The sequence below is a fragment of the Danio rerio genome, chromosome 3, assembly GCF_052040795.2.
Source record: "Danio rerio strain M-AB ecotype USA chromosome 3, GRCz13ab, whole genome shotgun sequence".
NCBI lineage: Eukaryota > Metazoa > Chordata > Actinopteri > Cypriniformes > Danionidae > Danio > Danio rerio.
Window position 1 is genome coordinate 29,700,569 of NC_141023.1, and position 15,958 is coordinate 29,716,526.

At 34.7% G+C, this 15,958-nt stretch overlaps 1 protein-coding gene across 1 annotated transcript; it reads right to left on the minus strand.

The window, feature by feature from the left end:
* Window positions 1-91: 91 nt before the first annotated feature.
* zgc:195001 lies at window positions 92-15,875 on the minus strand. The gene is given in 5 exon segments (NM_001128737.1): window positions 92-1,512; window positions 1,764-1,903; window positions 1,988-2,050; window positions 4,111-4,146; window positions 15,796-15,875. Coding segments are annotated over 5 exon segments (705 nt in total). The 5' UTR covers window positions 15,851-15,875; the 3' UTR covers window positions 92-1,101.
* Window positions 15,876-15,958: the final 83 nt, after the last annotated feature.

A 15,958-nucleotide genomic window follows, 5' to 3' on the forward strand; every position in this document is an offset into this window, starting at 1 on the left:
GGTTTAGAATGAGTCTTAATTTATCGTTTCAATACTGATATTTTGTTGTTAGTTTTTGCTTTCCACTTACTACCAAAAACTGTTCCTTAAAGTTGCATAGCCGTCCTTCCCTTACCCTGTTTCATTCCAAGACCTTTTATCTTCATATATTCACTAGGGATGGGCGATGTGGACTTAGATTACGATATTTTGTGGTATTTACTGAGAAAACTGTCGATGACGATAATTTGCATTTATTAACTGTGAGACAAAAAAAGTCCTGAATCGAAAGAGAGCACTGTTTTGTGTTCATTTTTATTTATTTTTTTGTTGTAAGCACAAGTATATTTATAATGTAAGGCTGATACACGTAACTTCATCACTCTAAAAAATAAAATAATGTTGATGATGCTTTGAAGTGGTAAAAGTATGTCATTAAATCTTTTTGCTTGTAAAACGACAAAACTATTTTAAATGTGCTAACACTTGCATTTTTAATACGTTTTTTCTTTGTAGGCTGTTTTATTTATGTTTTGTCACATTGTACACCCTTGATCAAACCAGTTTCAGAGTGTAGAGGCAGATTGTACCCTAAAAATATTTGTAAATTAACAGTAGTGCCAATATTTTGTGATATTTTTCATTTATTTATACTGTTGAATTGCATTATGGGAGCTTAATCTTAAGTATAACAACTTTTGATGTTGAAAAGTTTGAAAAAGTGACTTTTAATGGCATTTTAATTGTTTTAAGTGATATATTGTCTGGGTTGATGTTGGAACTTACAGTGCAAAAACCTGGTAACAAACTCACAGGGCTTATTTCAATGAAGGTTATTTTTTATACAATATCTTGTTTCAAACTAGTAAAATATCAATAAATCCACTTTGTTAAACTGCAGTGTTAAATAATAAAAGTAAACAGAGCAAGGTCCTGTAATGTTATTTATAATTATAAATAAACAGAAAACACCTGTGAATCACAAAATATGGAAATGGTTAATTAACAGATCTTTTAAAAATGTTGTGTTATGTTGCAGGTTTTATCATTACTCTCGCGGGAAGAATTTTATATTGATAAATCGCAAACGTTAAGATACCGCCCATCCCTAATATTCACCCTCTACTGATCTTTCTTTCGGATCTGGCAGTAGGAGTTTCTGCCCACCCAGAAACCAGGCATGAGCCTATCAGTGATGCTGGTTGTAAACTGATGAACCAGTCGGACCTCCTTGGAGCCGTTCTCTCCCTCTTGCACAAGGAAGAACTTGATGATGCCTGCTGGCTGGTCGGCGTAGACGCCGATGACTGGGCTGAGTGGAGCTTGGATTTCTACGTTCACTCCGTTGTGCCAGACGTGGTAGCAGGACCCGGCCCAGCCCACACCCCACGACAGGTCATTCTCTCCCAGACCACATGGGCCATCCTTAGCCTTCCGGCCTGCATTTTCACAGGCTACCCCGATCACCACCCAGCCATCGCAATCCACTTCCCAGTACCCACGACTGCCCAGAATGCCCTCCTTACACAGCACCTGGAGAAAAGGAAAAACATCAGCCATTATTATTCACCATCATGTCTTGTTAAAGGAACACTCAACTTTTTTGAAAATAGCAAAATTCCCCTAGAGTTTAACATTGACTTTTACAATTTCTCCATTCAGGCAATATCCGGGTCTGATGGGAGCGCATTTAGCTTAGCTTAGCATAAATCATTGAATTGGATTAGACCATTAGCATCTCACTCAAAATGACCAAAGATAGACAGAGAATGAATGAAGTATACCTGTGGTGAATGTTCATATCTCTCTGGCCTGTCCAGAACAGGACACACTTCCTCTGACTTGCGCGACACTTTGGTTCCCCCTTCTGAGAGCCACAACATTTTCTGAGCAGTTCTGTCATCAAGAGAGATGTTCATCCAGTCTAAGGCAGAATAAAGTCACATTTTAGAAGACTAACAAATAAACCTGTCATACAGAACTATATAGAAAGGAAGTGTTGACATACACTTCATCAGCTCAGCTCTAGTGTTGGGCTCAGGGATGTTAGGTTCATATGGTGGTGTTTTTGCTGTGATGAAAGACAGAAGATAAAGAGCAAGAGTTCATTATATTGCATTCAATGGTTTCATAATCCAGTTTAAATGGCAGCTGTCTAATTGAGGCCCAGGCATACTCTGGTTTCCATTGTAGTCTGATCTTCACCGATTAGCACTATTAAGATGGAGAGGTCATTGTAATGATCACACATGCAAACAATGTATTAGCTATTTTAATCTGTCTGTCTTCTTATAAGAATCTGTCTTGTCTATTATAAGAACGGTGAACCGCCTCAACTCTCCAAGTTGATGAGGTGGGTCTAAAAAAGCACTTAGCTTTGTTAAATGAAAGGTATGACACCTGCAGTGATTTGATGATTGGTGATAGAAATAGTAACATGAGTAGTTTAATTATATAAAATTAAAATAAAATGTTGAACATGATTACTTTAAATGAAAATATGAGGTATATAATTATGACAAAAACTAAAGATATTGTAAAAACATTTAGGAAAATTTAGGTATCATTTACCCAACCTTCATTGAGACAAAGCTTGACACTTTTTTTTCTCTGTTGAACACTATATAAGATATTTTGACAAATGTTGGAAACCCGTAACCATTGATTTTCCTACAATAATACTTACAGTTTTCTAACATTTTTACAAAATATCTTATTTTGTGTTTAACAAAAAAAGGAAGTTCATAAAGATTTGCAACCACTTGAATGTGAATAGATTTACATTTAGTACAGATTTATTATTTTGGGTGAACTATCCCTTTAACATGGGAATATGTCACTTAAAAAATATTAAAATATATGGAAGACCAATAGGGCCAAAAATATTTTAACAAAACGCATGAAAAAAATGGTGCCATCTCACACAGTTTGACAATGTCATGCAGCATCCAATCAAATTGCTGTATTTGAGACCTTATTTGAAACTTTACTGTCATATTAATTTGTTTATAAACAAACATATGCAAAAATCAGATGCTGTATTGACTTTCACAAAAATAAACTCACCAAAACAAGATCAAACTGTGGATGTCTAAACATACTAGATTATTTTCTTCAAAAATGCTGCTTTAAACAGTCAAAATTTACCCAAACTAAAGAAATGCATTAAAAATAGCCATGCTTATATCACATATGTACATATCTACATGTACTAAATGAAAATGTTGTAAAAATGCTAGCTCAACACAGTCAAACTGCAAATCTATGGATACTAAAGAAGTATGTAAACCAAAATGGCCACCTTAGAATAGTTAAACTGTGAAATGACTTAAACAGCTTTAAAAAGATGTGCTATACTAAACTTTACAACTTTACTAAAGAAGTATTTTGGCACCTCAACACAGTCAAAATCTGCAAAACTATGTGGGCTAAAGTATAATTAAAAATTAGCACCGTAACACAGTCAGAGATAGCAAAACTACATTTATTAAAAAATGGCAGTTTAAAAATGGCTGCCTCAACATTGCCAAACGAATAAATGTACGCATATTAAAAAACATGACATAAAATGGCCAACACAGTCACATTGGTCAAACTGTGTAAATCTGCATCTCCCTCAGTAAACATACAAAATGGCCACCTCAAACTGTGTGAATCTATGGATACTACAGAAGTCAAGCCTATCTGTTAATCTCTGTGTAGCCCACTGAAAAAAAACATAAGAAGAAATGGCCTCCTTACATTGTTTATCTTACAGCTAAACTGCATGTATTAACATACTTTAGAAACAATCAAAATGGCGGCCTCACATGATCAAACAATGTAAACCTATGTAGGCCTACTAAAGAACACATTTAAAATCACTCAATGTTGTTCAACAGAGCATGCTAAAACGATCAGATTTCATGTTTAATTTGAAACTTTTGGCCCTAATGGCCTTCCATAATACAATGCATATTCATAATATACAAAATGCTGGAGTATCACCACTAGCAAAGAGGCTAATGCTACTTAGCCAAGCAGAAAGACTTTTGGGCTGGGAACCATTTTGCAGGTGCAGTTTGTAGTGAATTTAACAAGGCAATAGAGGGCGCTGTGGTTAACAGTTAAAAATAATTAGCTCACAAATACCTGCAGATTTTGCTTCTGTTTTTGTCCCTTTTCTTCCTGTAGGAGTAAATAAAAAACATTGTTTAACATCAGAGGTAGTTTAGCAATTACACTGACGCTACGCAAGCATTCTAGAGTCTTCCATTTCCTTACAGTGCTTTTTTGATCCCTCTTCCTTACCTTTGGTGTGCAATGTATCACCCTGTGGTATGCCACTCATCTACCCCCACTGTTGTTAGCCCTGAATCATATAGTTTACCCATGCCTGTCAGGGTTTAGGTTACATCTACGAAGCATGCTAGGCCTAAACTTACATTCATCAGGGACACACATCATAGGCTCTGACAGCAGTTTCTAAGAATATATTTTTTGTTTCTGCTGCTCTTCATTTCCATGGTGTTAGTGGCGTTGGCATGTTTATGTGCAGCTCTGGGTTTAACACATTTCTCTCTGCTGTTGACTTTTACAAGCACCTTCTGAGAAAACTACGCAAGGTCCTTTGGCATCAGAGCATTTTTCGCCTGCCTTTTTTAACTGCGGACATTAGTGTTAGTTGCTCCCTTGGGTTATAATGAGGCTTAGTGGCATTAAGGGCAAAATGTTAGTCGGTTTAAGTGTTAATTGGAGGCAAAGGGGGAAAAGGTCATTGTAACAATGAAATACTCAACTAGACTTCCACATAATGTGCTGAAAATCTGACTTTAATACTTGAGGTTAAAATTAAAATGTTTTATTTAATATCTTATCTTTCATAAAAAAGATGTGTTGTTTGACATCGTTTAATGTTTTTCAGACAAAATATTTTTATTGCAGTTTCACTGTAAAATACATTATACGTTAGAATTTTTGGAAAAAATCAAAGGGTTTTTTGTTTAACTGCATTGATATAAGTTTAAAGTTAAAAGTTAACACCTTATATAGTGTCAGTTAATATCAGTTAATATTTATTTTTAATTAATTTTACAATATTAAATATGTTTTAATCTTATTTTGAAAGAGAATTAAAGATAATTAAATTAAATCTGTTAGTAATTCATATCAAGTCATTTCTAAGAAAGCCTGAGATTATGATATAAATGGTTTGTATTTTAGGCTTTGTTTTGATTGGCTGCATGGCTTGGGCAGTGGGAGGAGTCAGAGGTGGCTGGGTTTCGTGACAGTGTGCTCCACTAAGTGATTGTGTCAGCTGTGTTCTGGTGCAAGCAGGACAGGCGTTTGTGTCCACCTGTTTAAGACCTCCAACACCGTTTGTGAACTTGCTGACAATAACCGAGAACAGATTGTTCAGTATTACCTTCATCATCGTCATCAGTATGATCTTTAATCAGCGTTTAACTCTCCATGGGCCGTTTATTTGATTTGTTGTACATCTCAGGGCTGCCTTTATCAAAGACATATGCGCTACATTCTTTACTGGCATCCATTGTCTACACCAGTGGTTCTCAATTCCGGTCCTTTGGCCCGCCGCCCTGTACATTTTGTATGAGTTTTTTACTTAAAACATCATTATAAATGAGATCTAAAAACTAATCTTTGTGTGTCAAATAAGACATACAAATACAAAATGTGCAAGGCAGGGGGGGGGGGCCAAGGACCGGAACTGAGAACCACTGGTCTACACCTTTCCATCGAACCTTTCAATAGCACAAAATGGTTCCTTTCAGAACTGTTAGTAATTTTATTTTGATGGTATTCCATGGACATTTAGTTGACTGTTAAGTAACTTTCCTGTACAGGTCTGCAGCAGAATAATTTTAGTGAAGGATTTTGACATCATCTAGACTGCTGAGAACAGTGCATATAGGTGAATATAAATATGTGATAAAGATAGCAATGCAGGTGTTTGAACTGTCTCTGAACAATTAAGCGTTCAAACCAAACTTTGAGGGCTTTTAAAATGTATAGGATCTATTCACCAGAACTAAATGTTTCTATCAGGCTATTTTCCTAGTTGCAATTGCTAGAAACTAAGCCAAGCCTATAGTAAGCCAGCCCATAGTGACATTAAGTTTGGTATTCAACAAAAACAACATCAACTCAGGAATGCTATGATGGAACTGTATGTTTTTGTGATAGCAGAGATTGAACATAAAAATGATAAGTTATGAGATGAAAAGAGCAAATACTATGCAAGAGCAAAAAATAAGGCTATACACATCATCAAAGCTGAGAAAAGAATACAGTGGGGAAAATGACAGTAACATTAGCTTTCTGTATGTTTTGGAACACCACATTCTAGACCTGTGAAATATGATTATGTGTGTATTATATATATATTGTATGAACAAAAGAAATGGTCTTCCATTTCCTATTATGGTCTGTTCTCTCAATTATATTGTGGTGTTGCAAAATACATTGTTTATTGTTTCAACATTTTGGCACCTTAGAATTACAAGGTCTATCTGATATTTCTGTCAAAACTGAGTTATTCTTATTAATTGACAACTTATTTACATTATGGGATTTTTTTTAGAAGTTGTTTATATTTTAAGACTTTTTATTTAAAAAACAATTGTTACATACTGTTTGCCATGGAATACAAAAACTTTTAAAGTTCTTTATCTCAAAATCATTCAGAAAACAGATAGAACCTTATAATTCCAAGGTGACGATTCATATAAGTGCAATATTACGTACAATAGTAGCCTATGTTTACATTTTGTTTATTTGATTTAGCAATATTTTTTATTTATATTTATTTTTATTTATTTATATATATATATATATATATATATATATATATATATATATATATATATATATATATATATATATATAAAATATTTATTTTATGTTCCTACAGTTTTAATCAAACACAGCCCTGTAGCTCTAAATCAAGTGAAAATTGTGATCACATATGAATGAGTAAATGTAAAGTATACACTTTAAAAGAAAAAAATAAAAAGTTCTTAACATGTAGTCAATATTTTAACTATTACTTGGTTAAATTTCCAGAAATTGTACCATATCCTGATATGTTAGGGATAAAGTACACCAATGACGTTTTTACTCGCACAACAAAGCCAGACAGGTTTACCGGCAGTCTAATGCAAAGCGGAAGTTTCCAGATGAGCCTGTGTCATTTAACGGTTGTTGTCTTAGGACAACATAACTTGCTTGGAATGTCACTACTGACCAATCAGAATAGAATATTCCAGACAGCCGTGTAATAAATATTGTTATCAAGATTTAAGATGTCTTATATTGTGATATGCTATTTTTGTCGTATCCCCCAGCCCTACTGCATTGCTCAATTAACAAATCATATCATCACTGGTGGTGATGTACTTGATTACACTTAGTTGCAAAGATTAGATTAGACACGGGTGCAAAAGCCCCTGTTGTTGGCCCTGATAGTTTGAAATTACTTCACACCAATTCTGTCCTTGATTTTATGTATTAGTTTGACCAGGCAGAGAGTCACCGCGAGCATCTGAGAGGCTGAAGGTAAAGCCAAACTAGTCCATCCTGGTTATTATCATCTTACTTTCATCTCGATTTGGAGACTGGAGCCTTGATATCAAAACTCCCACATTTTTAATAGGATCAAATAACAAACTAAAAGCAAACAAATTAGAAAAACCAACACTTAAACATAAGCATAATAACAATATGATGAATATTATCATTTAATTTGAAGTGTAATTTAATGTTTTAATTATGTATTGCATGGGCTTACATGGTGAAGGTTGGCTTCAAACACTACAGATAGATAGCCATCAGAGGCAGATTCAAATGTTTCGGCTTTTTTATTTTTCGGCACCCTAAGCATTGACCATGCACGAGCGCCTCATATTAATGTAATCCTACCAGTTCTTCCAGCTCTAAGTGAATTGACGGTTATGGCATGGAACTAATACCAACAAGGATGCTGAAGACCGCAGCATCATCCAAACATCTCTTGAGATGAAGATACAAAGGTTTATATGCACAGCTTACATTAACTGGCCTTGGTTACACCCATCTCCCTATATGTCAGACCCACCTGGGTCACGGCACCAATAAAACTTCTCTTAGTGTATTTGCCACCACTCTGTGATGTTTTTACCAAAATCATCATTAGTCAACTATGAAGTGTGATTCACACAAGTGAGTAAGCTTGACAAACCACCTGTAGAAACACATTTTCTCTCTCTCTCTCAAAAAAAACCCTTCCCCTTGCTTACTCTAGCACTAAATTCTCTGAGCACGAACATCTCCGCTGTATAATTAACACTTCTTGTGTGTATTGTCTTCTCTCGTTGAATCGCTGAATTCCTCCTCAATTATACATTACCTTGGACAAAAGCGTCTACTAAACGTAAAACATAAATGTAAAGGAACTATGGGTGCTAGTTCCATTGAAGCAAAGATTTTAGCATTTCAGAGACTGAACCCTTTAGGATCAACCATCAGAGTGTGTATGAGGAGTGAGCTTTACTCCAGATTATTTTATGCCATCAAGAAATTATGAGATACAAGCGAAACAAATCCAGGTTCTTGAAAAATGGCAATTCTGTCATGAATCTTTCTTAATGTCAAGCACATGCAGTGAAACCTTAGATATAATCCGGGTACACATATACTGTACATTCCATCACTTGCTTTGCACATCTAGAGGAATGGATGGCAGAGGAACGAAGGGAACAGAGGTGGTAAAGGGATCAGGGCTAGAGATTAGCAACTGCTGCTGACAGGTCACTCCATCAGTCATGGGCTGGTTCAGCCTCTCCCTTATAGGGGCTGGTATGGAGAGAGTCGGGAAGAACGAGAGGGAGGCGTCCAGTTTAACAGACAGCATACTGTGTTATACTATATCCTATATACTATATCCATATCCAAAATAAAACCAGTAATTTGTGTAATTTTAAAAATATTGACAAAGCGCTCTTGATTTTTGTTAAAATCATTAAAATAATTTTCATTTTAGTTTTAGCAATTTGTTGCCGTTTTTTTTTTTTTTTCATTTTAATGTCCTTCATTTAGTCCCAGACTTTTCTCACTTTAATTGTGCATTGCAATATTGTCACATGATGCAGGTCACACACTGGATGCAAAACACTGCACAGCACCTAAACGGAGTTTACACTTTTACCAGGCTCCATAAATAATTTTTTTTCTGATTTCCATCTGGTTGATGTGATATATTTTCCAACACAACTCGTGTGAGTGCAAGCATCCAAGCAGAAATTCACAGTGTGCAAAACACAGAGAAATGTAAACGCTCAGACTCTCCGATAGCATCTGACTGCAGTCTTTATGATGCAAGCTGATAATGCATATCTCAGAGATGCAATGTCAGATACAATGCACTCAATGGAGTTAGGTATGGGCTGGTATAAGATTCTGATGGTATGATAACCTTGGATAAAAATATGGATTTCCAATTTAAAACATTATCTTTGGATATCTTTTCTGCTGGAGATACTGTTGTCCTAAAAAAATGTAAATAAAAAATTGTACACATACCGTAGAAACAATATAGCAGACAATTTTGGAAATTTTTAAAACGTTGACTTTTCCAAACCGTGGTAAACCTTGATTACAGTTATTATTCCATGCATAAATGGAACTAGTGATGTCACTGTGAGGGGTAGGGTTAAGTGAGTCCTTAAAAAGTTTTGCATGCAGCTCAGATTGCACTGAATCGAGTTTGCAACCAGACCCCTCTCAACCATGTAAAGACAGAAATTACTTGCCATCATGCAAATCACATGAATAAGGCTGTTTTGTTTGTTCAATAAAAGAGAGTATAGACATGTTTTGGAAAGGAATCTTAAATGATTTCTCTTATGATTTCGCACACATAGATCTATAGAAAATAAATTAAATAGCTATGCTTTTGTTTCCTAGTACAGGGTTGTGGCTTGAAGGTCAACTGCCGCATAAAATGTATGCCAGATTAACTAGCGGTTTATTCCACTGTAGTGATCGGAAATTAGGAACTAAGGCGAAGGATAAGGAGTTAGCGAGGCCATGTCCACACTAATACCTTTTTACTTGCAGTACTAATACACATATTTTACTTTCCGTTTTGGCCTTTTGTCCACACTGAGATCCCCCTTTTAGCAAACAATTTTTGAACTGTAAAAAGGGAGGCTTTCGAAAACAATGACGCCTTTTAGTCATTGCAGTGATTGTGACCAATTCAGCTTACATGTGGGACGGCATTGTTAAGCAGATGTTTTGAATGCTGTCTGTTTGGACAGTTTTATTAAAGATTAAGTTTATTAAAGACAGTTTTATTAAAGAACTATTTTTAGCGGCAAAAGCAGATGACAGTTTGCCTTGACGTTTCAAAGAGACAAAAAGTAAATAAACGCCAGACAGATATAACGTCGGTAATAGACTGATTTCACCTGGCCTCCATTTTTAAAGTGAAATCGAGGCTGTGGTGGGAAGAAACCCAGAAGTATTGCCTGAGTCACACAGGAACATCGTGTACCTGGCTGTATATCTTATCAGCAAAGAGAACGTGACACAAATGTATAATTTCTCCACCTTTCGAGTGACCCAAAGGTCTGTTCTGAACTGATCGTGAAAATAAAAAGTGATATCAAACCTCATTTTCAGCTAAGTTAAGGGAAATGGCACTAGTTAGCTATAACACTTTCTTTCCCAAACTCACGTTTTAGATGCCATTAATCAAACTCAAGTTAATGAATCGATTCTTCCACTATATTAGACTTGCCATGTTACTGAATTTCGAACTGAAATTTATAAAAAAAATGTAAATTTCCCACTAACATTTAAGCACTGTTGAGTACATTCTCAAACAGCGCTGATTTTCCATAGTATTCACCAGTGCTCAACAGAAATGACTGTGATTGGCCGTAAAGGTCACCAGTTCACTGCACTTCACCACTGTTTATCGAGTGCAAACAGACGAGTGTTCTGCTGATGAATCAACTGATCTTTGCAGGTTTAAAACACACCAGTGTCCCTGTATCTGTGTTTGCACTTAGTGAAGAGCGGTAAACTGACGACCTTCATGGCCAATCACAGTCATTTCTCTTGAGCACAGGTGAATACTGTGCCAAATTAGAGGTGTTTAAGAACGTGCTAAGCGGCTCTTTATGTTAGTGGGAAATGGAAGTTTTTTTTTTTTTTATTTCAGTACCGGGACAACACTATTACAGACAACACGAGAGTGTGCTACAGAGAACTGCATTGTTTTATTGCTCACCGGGTTACATAGGCTGAAGCAGGGAAATGTACCCACGGTGTTTATCTGGTGCCATGAACTAAATCCTATGAGAACACTAAAGCGTATTACTATTAAAGAGATTGTTATGTCGTTTGATGCCTCATAGGCTTTTAATTGTTTAAATTAAACTTAACAGAATGATATTAAAGGGATGTTTACACCACATCTGCACTTTAAAATCCTGACAACAGCTGGAGGTTTGTAGTTCACAGCATGTTATTGGAATGTTTACAGTGCTGATCCTATACTTTTTTCCCACTGCAGCCTCGCTTTCGTGTTTTTAAATGGTGGCTACCTGAAATAAGTGTATATCATTTAATGTTTGTGTGCATATGTAATACATAAACAAAAGCATTCTCAGTCATTTTATGTGGATGATGGAAATAGTTGAAATGATAATGTGGACTTGGAGCGTTTTAGACGAATACATCATTTTTAAATGTATCCGGTTTATTGTGTAGCCTAGACTTAGTGTGAACTATTCTTTTAGCGGGGAGGAGTTGTCGTTGGTGGGAGAGGGCCCCCATCTTAATATAATGTTAAGGGAAACAACCACTTGATCATGAACTCAACTGTCCCATCCCTTTAACTTCCAACAAATGTCCACAAAATGGCATCCTATAAACAGGAACAACCTTGTAGTGTTGAGTAACTCTGAACTTCACCTCTTTTTAGCATCAGTAGCTATGCCGATGACCTCGGGCTCTTTACTAGGCTTTGGTGTCTTTTGCTGGTGATGACAGTGCAGAAAGCAGGTTGTTTGTGTTGGACACGTCTGTAGCCTGCCTTGCCAGCCTCTGCGCCGCTGGTATGGTTCATATCTGCTGGTCGGATCAAGGAGACGCTATGTATGATGATTTGAGAGGGAAGGCGATGGATATGATCCCACGGCCCCCCAGAGTGTTGAAAACCTCCCGCTGAGTGTCGGCCCTCTGTTGATTGCTTACTTGAAACGGGCCCGATGGAAAATAACACGAACAGACAGATGCACAAATAGAGGATTCATGTCGGTAAAGGGAGATTTCAGAGGTGTGACCCAGGGCAGTCCCGAGAAAGACACTCTACCCGCTCAAATTAGAGATGTTCTGGGGTATTAGTTAGATCAGGTCTCTCTTAATATTGATTGAGCTGCTTTCCACGCTGAGAATTACGCAGGGGTGCTGTCTAATCTTGCCAGATACTGCCATGCCATGTAAATCAGACCCAACTTGGCTAAAAAACAAAAGGGATAAATAAGGAAAGGACAGAGCTGTGGAAATGAGTTACTGTGGAGGGTTTTACACTTCATTGCCTCTGTAAGCAGGAAGGCGGCATGTCATCATTTATAAGCTAATAGGAAACCAGTAGGAGCTTCTTTTAATAGGGTACAAGGTCCTATCAAGGTGAAATGCATAAAAGAAAAACAGTTATATTATATTATATTATATTATATTATATTATATTATATTATATTATATTATATTATATTATATTATATTATATTATATTATATTATTCATTAATTTTCTTGTCGGCTTAGTCCCATTATTAATCTGGGGTCGCCACAGCGGAATGAACCGCCAACTTATCCAGCAAGTTTTTACGCAGCGGATGCCCTTCCAGCCGCAACTCATCTTTGGGAAACATCCACACACACATTCACACACACACTCATACACTATGGACAATTTAGCCTACCCAATTCATCTGTACCACATGTCTTTGGACTGTGGGGGAAACCGGAGCACCTGGAGGAAACCCATGCGAAGGCAGGAAGAACATGCAAACTCCACACAGAAACGCCAACTGACATGACGAAAAGTGGTTATTGAAAAAGAAAAAAATGATAAGGGTAATATGAAATTTTTCATCAATGCTGTTTGCAATACTATTTATTTTTTGGGTGTATGTTATAAAATGTAAATGTACAAATAGAATCAAACATATAATATGTCAAAGATGCAAAAGGATCAAATATGTCTCTTGCAAAGCTCATATGTCATATGTAAAAAGAATAAGTAAAAGAAGAATTAAGTTGAAGTAATAGACGAATAATGTGTGTGGTAATGGGGTGGGAAAATAATAAGCTTGTGCTTCATCCCGCTCCATTTCGACCATGTTGAAATTTATTTTTTGTTAAAGAATTTTTATGTATGATCAAAAATGTATAATAATAATAATAATAAATAAATAATTATATATATATATATATATATATATATATATATATATATATATATATATATATATATATATATATATATATATATATATATATATATATATATATATATATATATATATATTCCTAATTATATTATTTTAATTATGTTATACTATTTACTTGGAAATATTATAATTACCAAGGTCAGAACATTTTACAGTATAAAAAAACTCCAAAGTTGAGTATTACAAATAATATTTAAAAAAATAGATATCAATGAAATTAAATTAAACTTAAAATTAAATTAAAAATACCAAAAAAATATTGAAGTAAAATGAGTCTGAGAGAGAGAGCAAGAGCTATCGTAAACCAGAGAGACAGCGAGAGAGAGTTGTTGAAATGACAGATGTGTGTGATGTGTTAAAGTAGAAGGGTGACAGAGTCACGCAAGTATATTAACACCTGAAAGAACATTCATCTGATGAATGCGCATCAGTTCACTTCTATGTCAGTCTCAGTCTAATATTGAATTTCCAAACAGTGCAGTGATTTACTGAAGTATATTTAAAAAGATTTACAATTATTAAAGTACATTAACAGGATATACTGTAGGTTGTGAAGATCCTTAAATATTTGCATTAACAAGAGGGTGTGTACAAGGCCGAGTATGCGCATCCTTCCTTGTATCTTCCTCTAATTTTCTGCAAAAAGTTTGAGTATAGCAGCTGCTAAACTCTTTGTGTCTGTAAAGACTATTATTGTTTTGCTGTGAGATGTTAAGCTGGAGAGTATCAGTATGACAGTAATGCCCAAGGTGCCCCTTTCCTCATGCGGTTGCTCTGAGTAGATGCTGCTGTTCGCACAAACTGTCAGAATAACCCTCAATCAAGTCAGCTTTGTGGTGACACTTTTAGTTCTGCTACTGTCACCAGCACTGTAAATACTGCAGGTCTGAGGCATGTAGACTGGGTGTGTTTGAAGTGTCTAAAAGATGTCTGCTTGCATCAGCAGGTGCAAACCATAATCTGAGATGAATTATTATTGCTGGGTTTACGACGTTGTTCTCACGGCCACTTAGCTGTCTAAATAGGGACATTCAATATCAGATGTTTTTTTTTTTTTTTTCTCAGATGCAGTAATAAATCCTAAAAGGATTTATCCTAACCCTGATCCTAACTCACACCATAACACTAACATATTTTTTTTTTTACCTTAATTAAAAAATTTAATTAATTAAAGTAATTAATATCCTTTTCAAACAAATAATAGCAACAATAGTAATAATAATAATATTAATAATAACAATAACAACAAGAACAACAATAATAAAAAATAAATAATAATTATTATAACAACAACAACAACAACAACAACAACAATAATAATAATAATAATAATAATAATAATTATTATTATTATTATTATTATTTAAAACTAAAATTTAACACATTAGGACAATGCCAAAGGAATTTGTTTTGGAAAGTTATACCATACCTAATTTACACAACTGTTCCCTAAATAACTTAAAAAATGTAATAAACAAACAAATAAATAAATAAACAAACAAATAAATAAATAAGTAAATAAATAAATAAATAAATAAATAAATAAATAAATAAATAAATAGTCATTATTTATTTTTCACCTCGCCATTTATACAACTTGCATTAATAATTATATACTTACATTCAAAATCAATGTAAAGGTTAGGAGACTAACCATACTAAAAAATGAATAAATATCAATATAAAGTAAATCAATAAATATATAATGTCAGTTTTAACTTTGCATTTATATAACTTTGAATTGAAATCACTACAGTACTATACTATAACCAGATATATAGGCAATAAATGAATAAATAAATGTTTGAAATAAATAATTAAAAGCAGTTGTTACATTACATATTTAGCTTATTTCATAATCAATATAAATAGTTCTGTTGATTTTTTCAAGTATTACATTTTTGCAGTATTTATGTACATATTTGTACTTATTTATTTTATTATATATATTTTTAATTGATCTTTTTATCACCTTCCATATATATCTACAATACGTGAACATTTATGCACACCAAATGTACCCTCTATAAGGTAATGTACAAATATACTTATTTATTGATTTACTACTTACTACTTACTACTTACTATTGATTTACTACTACTATTTATCAGATTACTACTAATAAACTGCTACACTTATTGTGCCACATTATTATTAAAAATATAAAGCAACATTAAACGACACCTGAAAGGTTAGAGTTGAATCATAAAAAAAAGTTACAGTGATATATCAGTTGAGTCTGGCCCGATAGAAGAATATTTTTCATATAATATATAATTGAAAGAGGTAAGGCAATGAGAGCAGCTCTTACCTGCTTTCTTTGCTTCAGGCATGATTCCGTTGGTGCTTGGGCTACTAATGGGCATTGCTGGTGTGGATGAGTGTCTTTCGACTCTGAGCCTCTTCGTCTCTCACTTCTCTTCTTATTCAGCCTGAAAAAGGGGGAGGAAAAGAAACTGCCTATGAGGAGGGGA